Raw genomic sequence first — 7,078 nt, forward strand, 5'->3', positions numbered from 1 at the left:
ATATATATATATATATATATATTATATATAGTCACACGCACACACATATATATACTAATAATAGTATATATATATATATATATATATATATATGAATATATATATATATATGTGGGTGTGTGTGTGTTAGTCGATGGGTGTGCATTTTGGGTGCATCCATATATGAACCAATGAGTATGTGCGTATAGTCACGTACATTCAGTTATGTTGATATAATATCATGGTCACTGGACGTTACAGTCGTGTTACGTCTTGTATTGGCTGTGTTTTCTCAATCCGTCGGATGCGCATATGCCCTTCACAGTGTTTTCAAATGCGTGATTCACAAGCGATTCGATTAATGTCCACTTCTGTAGCCGTCTAACCGCATACGAGCCAAGGGATGGGTGTTTGTATCTCATCCGCGTCTTGTCCTCTCGATTGTATTCCAGATTCTGCGGTCCATCCTGTTCATCTACGCTATGCAGTTCTATCAACTGCTGGTCACTCTGCCGTGGAGTCTGTACTTCACATTTGTTGTGGAAGAGCGGCACGCAATGAACAAGTGCGTCTGTGCGTGATGTGGCAGAGCACACGTGCATGTGTTACAACTATGTACACCTGTGTGTTACTATTGTGTGTATTGCGATTGGCTAGTGCGTCTGTGTGTGATGTGGCAGTGCACACGTGCGTGTGTTACAACTATGTGCACCTGTGTGTTACTATTGTGTGTATTGCGATTGGCTAGTGCGTCTGTGTGTGATGTGGCAGTGCGTACGTGCGTGTGATACAACTATGTACACCTGTGTGTTACTATTGTGTGTATTGCGATTGGCTAGTGCGTCTGAGTGTAATGCGGCAGTGTACACGTGCGTGTGTTACAACTATGTACACCTGTGTGTTACTATTGTGTGTACTGCTGATTTGTGCATTATGGATTGTATATCACTCATTTGTGTATAGTCGATTTCTGTATTATTAGTTATTTTGCGTATTACTAGTTTGTGTATAGTTGATTTCTGTACTATTAGTTATTTTGCGTTTTACTAGTTTGTGTAGTTAATATCTGTATTATTAGTTATTCTGCGTATCACTAGTTTATGTTATACTAATTTATGTATTGCTATTTTTTGTATTACTAGTTTATGTATTCCTAATTTCTGTATTATTAGTTATTTTGCGTTTTACTAGTTTATGTTATACTAAATCATGTATTGCTATTTTTGCGTATTATTAGTTTGCGTACAACTAATTTATATAGTGCTATTTTTCGTATACTAGTTTATGTATTACTAATTTATGTAGTGCTATTTTGCGTATTTCTCATTTATGATACACTAGTTCATGTACTGCTAGTTTTGCGTATTACTAGTTTGTGTACAACTAATCTAAGTATTGCTATTTTACGTATTATAGTGTGCGTACAACTAATTTATGTATTGCTATTTGCGTATTACTAGTTTGCGTATTACTAATTTACGTACTACCAATCATCTCCCTGTCCTCTCCATGTCCGCAGCCAAACCCTTCGGTTCTACATCGTAGATCAGCTCAAGTCACTGATACTTACGCTCGTCATTGTGGTATGAGTCATTGCCATACAACTGTGTGCTGTGTGTTGTGAAGGATCACTTGTACCTAACATAACATAAGAGGTGTGTCATGGAATGGCATAGGGGTTTAGGGTCTAGAGTTTAGATTGTCTTCCTGTCGTTGGCGTGTGGTAGTATTCATGTACTCGTTAAGTCCGTGACAGTGTGAGTGCTCTGCTGCGCTGCAATCCATCGCATTTGTGCTGTTGCTGTTGCTGTGTGTCTCATGGGCTGTGCTCCACACTCGCATAGAATCCAAACGGTTTACTGACACCCCTCTGGCCCATGCATGGTGGTTGCTGTGATGTTACTCTTACTATCCCCATGTATAATACCTTGTGCATGGTTAGCCTGGGCTCTACTGACACCCCTGTGGCCCATGCATGGTGGTTGCTGTGATGTAACTCTAGACTATCCCCATGCATAGTACCTTGTGCATGGTTAGCCTGTGCTCTACTGACACCCATATGGCCCATGCATGGTGGTTGCTGTGATGTAATTCTTACTATCCCCATGTATAGTACCTTGTGCATGGATAGCCTGTACTCTACTGACACCCCTGTGGCCCATGCATGGTGGTTGTTGTGATGTAACTCTTACTATCCCCATGTATAGTACCTTGTGCATGGTTAGCCTGTGCTCTACTGACACCCCTACGGGCCATGCATGGTGGTTGTTGTGATGTAACTCTTACTATCCCCATGTATAGTACCTTGTGCATGGTTAGCCTGTGCTCTACTGACACCCCTATGGCCCGCCCATGCATGGTGGTTGCTGTGCATATATCTCTCACCATCCCCATGTATATTACCTTGTGCATGCTTAGCCTGTGCTGCTGGTGACACCCCTGTGGCCCATGCATGGTGGTTGTTGTGATGTAACTCTTACTATCCCCATGTATAGTACCTTGTGCATGGTTAGCCTGTGCTCTACTGACACCCCTACGGGCCATGCATGGTGGTTGTTGTGATGTAACTCTTACTATCCCCATGTATAGTACCTTGTGCATGGTTAGCCTGTGCTCTACTGACACCCCTATGGCCCGCCCATGCATGGTGGTTGCTGTGCATATATCTCTCACCATCCCCATGTATATTACCTTGTGCATGCTTAGCCTGTGCTGCTGGTGCCTATCCTGTACCTGATCATGTGGAGTGGACCATACTTCTACGTGTACGTCTGGGCGTTTGTCTTCTGCTTCTCCATTGCGTCCATCACTGTGTACACCGATTACATCGCTCCCATGTTCGACAGGTATGTGCGAGTGTATTTCCAATATGTTTTTATTTATTTAAGGGTTCTAAGGATTTAGGGTTTATGCATTGTTGTAGCTATATACCTCCATACATCTAGAAGAAAAGTTTACGTTGGAGTACAAATGTAATAAATACGTGAAATATTTTAAACCCTAAACCCTACATATACATCCCATATACACCCAACCCAACCCAGATAAAAACAATATGCTGTATTAGTGTGTGCATTCATCTCCCTTTTGCTAGTGTATGTGTAATACGTAGTTCTGTTTAAGATACACTCGCATGATGGTTTATGATGGGAGTGACACACATACACTGCACCTGTGATGCAGGTGCGTGCATAAATGATTGTATGTGTAAAATGCTCTACTGTTTAACGTAAATGGATATATGTGTAAAACTTTCTTTTGTTTAACGTAATTAATTGTATGTATTTGCGTGCAATGCGATCTGTGGCTTAGATTTTAACATCTGAATTGCGTTTGAATTAGGGTTTAGGGTGTTGGGTATCTTTATCTGTTTGTACGCTATTGCTTTGTACGATGCCTGATGTCTGGTAGGGTTTTAGGGTTTTTAATCGAATCGGGTTTTAAGGTTTAAGGTTTAGGGTCTGGGGATTGATGTAGGTAGGGCAGCAACTCAAACCAGTATTAAGAAGAAAACACCACAGGGGCCAGGATTTGTTGAGGGATTTTGAGCGTAGGGTTTCAATATAGTCCCCTGTTCCTATCGATGGCATACGCAACGGTACACGCTACATAGCCGTACCTACCCAACGCCCACCAGACCAAAACCCTAAACCCAACCCACACAAGTTCTGCTTGAACTTTCACACTCTCACTCGCACCCCTCCTCCCCCCCCCTGTCCCTCCAACCCACACAAGCCCTGTTTGTACTTTCACACACTCACTTACACACACACCCCTGTCCCCTGTGCGCAGATTCGAGCCACTTCCGGACAGTCCGCTGCGCACCAAAATCTCAGCACTGGCGGAATCTGTGGCATTCCCCGCAAGTCAGTTGCTGGTGGTCTACGCGTCCAATCGATCGTCACACAGGTGGGCAAGCCCTAAACCATAAAGCATAAACTATAAGCCACAAACCATGAACCATAACACTAGAACACTGGTATATGGTGATTGTTTACTATGCACTGATAGCAACCAGTATCAACTATTTGGTAATATTACTGGTAGTAGCCTGTAGTGTTTATTTGTTTTTTGACTGGTAATAGCCTGTAGTGTTTATTTGTTTTTTGACTGGTAATAGCCTGTAGTGTTTATTTGTTTTTTGACTGGTAGTAGCCCGTAGTATTTATTTATTTTTGACTGGTAGTGAACAATGAGTCTTGTAGCTCATCCCCACTTGAATCATAGTGTGATACGCATACATACATAAGTACCTACATACATACATACATACATACATACATACATACATACATATATACGTCCATACATGCATGCATGCATGCATGCCTGCATACATACATACATACATACATACATACATACATACAGACATACATATATACAGACATACACGATGAGCCATACCTCACCACACTTGAGTCGCTTGTTCTGTGCAGCAACGCCTACTTTATCGGCTTCTTCAAGAATAAGAAGATTGTTTTGTTCGACACCTTGTTCAAGAAACACGCCAAAAAGAGCGACGCTGATGCCAACGTCTCTTCTAAGCAAAGCGAGACAGAGGAGAGGCCCAAAGGTAACTCATTAGATGACACATAAGTCTTAGATGTTAGGGTTTAGGGTATCTGAGTGATGTAGGTATTAGACGTGGTAATTAAGTGATATGTGTCGTGATTGACTAAACCTTAAAACCCTAAACCTTAGAAGATGCGAAGGAGGAGGAGCCGCTGTTCGATGCAGACGGCAATGTGACCGGAACACGCAACTGCAGTGATGAAGAGGTGGTCGCCATTCTAGGCCATGAATTGGGCCATTGGAAACTCAACCACACACTGAAGATGTTCGCCCTGAATCAGGTGAGTGTTTAGGGTTGGGGTTAGGGTTAGGGTATTAGCGTTAGGGTTTTAGGGTTTTATGCGGACTAAGGATTAGTAGTGAGTGGTGTTATGTTTATTTTTTAGGGTTGTAGAGTTTGGGGAGGGGGGTCCTTGCTTATTTGCACAGAGATTTGGCGTTTGAACTATCCATTTTATTATGTCGGCCATTATTGGTTTTGTATATAACGTTTAGTAGGTAATAGAGTTCAGTTTAATTTGTTGTAGTTTTGTATGTTGTTTTGTTTAGTATGTAGTAAAATTCAGTTTAATCTGATATAGTATTATATATCGTACAGTTTAATATATGATATAGTTCTATTTTAAAGTATTGTATATTGCATAGTTTAGTATATAAAATAGTTCAGTTTAATTTACTATAGTTTAGAATATAATATAGTTGAGCATATAATACAGTTCAGTTTAATTTATTATAGTTTAGTATATAATATATTTTAGTATAATATATTATAGTTTAGTTTGTAATATAGACCACTTAATTTTATCATAGTTTAGTCTAATTAATTTAAGTTTAGTAGATAATATAGTTTAGTATATAATATAATTTAGTCTAATTAATTATAGTTTAGTATATAATATAGTTCTGTTCAGTTTATTGTAGTTTAGTTAAGTAAATATAATTTAGTCAATTTAATTATAGTTTAGTTTATAATATAGTTTAGTTTAGTATATTATAGTGTAGTTTACTATAATCTAGTTTAGTTTAGAGGTTCTTCAGGGTATGCCTCTCCACTGTCTATTATTTGATCACTTTTATCTGTTATCTGCAGGTGGTGCTATTGTTATATATTTGATCACTGATGTCATCTGTTATCTCTCGTCTGTTATCTGCAGGTGGTGTTGTTTACCATGTTCATGCTGTTTGGCCACCTAATGCACAACGCGAGTCTTTACGCGTCCTTCGGATTTGACAGCACTCCTACGCTCATCGGTAGGTCATCAATGGCACATGTAGTACTAAAACCCTAAACCCGAAAACATATATTACCACTGCAACGGTCATGCAACCGATGACAATGGCACAGGTTTAGGGTAATAGAGTTTAGGACCCCTTTGCAAACAAGCACACCCATGCACGAAAGAACGGTCATAGACAGTGAGCACAGATGGCACTCGCCCGTGTTAACGTTTTAGGCTTCAGGGTTGTTTTCACTATAGCGGTAGTACGACACCCGTGTGTTTGCCTTCTGTGCTCTTGTCGTGTGGAGCGTTTCTGTGGGGGTCATGTACATAGGTCTGTCGCTACGCATTGGTTCCTCGATTGACATCACCAGCACTCTATCTCTCTATTGGTGCTGTATTCGGTTCTATGATTATCTGGTGGCAGGTGTTTGTACGTTTGTATGAACTCGCCCTTTCCCATTGCATTGTGCATTTGGCATAGTACTGATGACTCGCATCCATCCTAGCGTTCGTCTACGATTGATTCTATGTGCCTATGTGTGTGTTGCTGCCATGTCACTATCCAATCGCCATTTCAAATGCACACAGATGGTCTAGCGCCCTACATAAACACGCACACATTGCTTTCTATCCCATTAAAGCTCCTCATGTGCTCCACCTGCGTGTGCTTCTCTGTTACAATACGAAGAAACGGCCCATCTCTACACATCATGCAATGACTGCGTTGCTCACATCCCTCATTTGTTCTAGGGTTTAGGGTTTATAGGGTGTATCATTTCCTTTTTGTCCGTTGCTTGCAGGGTTGATTCTGATTATGCAGTTTGTGTTTGGCCCCATCAACATTGCTGTGGGGTTCCTCTTCACCCTCCTGACTCGCATGCGCGAGTACGAGGCCGACGAGTTTGCGGTGGTATGAGAAGTGGTTGTGTGTGTGGTTGTCCGGAGGAAAGAGAGTTTAGGGTGTGTGCGTGCATGTTTTATGTAATGGGGTGTGTGTGTGCATGTTCTGAGTTGTGGGGTGTGTGTGCGTGTTCTGTGTTGTGGGGGGTGTGTGTGTATGCATGTTCTGTGTTATGGGTGTGTGTGTGTGTGCATGTTCTGTGTTGTGGGGGGTGTGTGTGTGTGCATGTTCTGTGTTATGGGGTGTGTGTGAGTGTGTGTGCATGTTCTGTGTTGTGGGGTGTGTGAGTGTGTGCATGTTCTGTGTTGTGGGTGTGTGTGTGTGTGCATGTTCTGTGTTGTGGGGTGTGTGTGTGTGTGCATGTTCTGTGTTATGGTGTGTGTGTCATTCGTATCGTATT

General features: G+C 41.4%; 1 protein-coding gene across 1 annotated transcript in view; it reads left to right on the forward strand.

Moving 5' to 3' along the window:
* SARC_07273 (hypothetical protein) overlaps window positions 1–6,693 on the forward strand; it is a gene marked incomplete at both ends in the record, with an annotated part of 9,610 nt that extends 2,917 nt beyond the window's left edge. Inside the window, 7 exons of the mRNA XM_014298800.1 lie at window positions 432–548; window positions 2,686–2,825; window positions 3,772–3,888; window positions 4,419–4,555; window positions 4,684–4,835; window positions 5,709–5,805; window positions 6,578–6,693. Of these exons, the coding sequence (XP_014154275.1) occupies window positions 432–548; window positions 2,686–2,825; window positions 3,772–3,888; window positions 4,419–4,555; window positions 4,684–4,835; window positions 5,709–5,805; window positions 6,578–6,693 (876 nt within the window). The remainder of the gene's footprint in view (window positions 1–431; window positions 549–2,685; window positions 2,826–3,771; window positions 3,889–4,418; window positions 4,556–4,683; window positions 4,836–5,708; window positions 5,806–6,577) is intronic.
* Window positions 6,694–7,078: the final 385 nt, after the last annotated feature.

The sequence above is a fragment of the Sphaeroforma arctica genome, assembly GCF_001186125.1.
Source record: "Sphaeroforma arctica JP610 unplaced genomic scaffold supercont1.566, whole genome shotgun sequence".
NCBI lineage: Eukaryota > Ichthyosporea > Ichthyophonida > Sphaeroforma > Sphaeroforma arctica.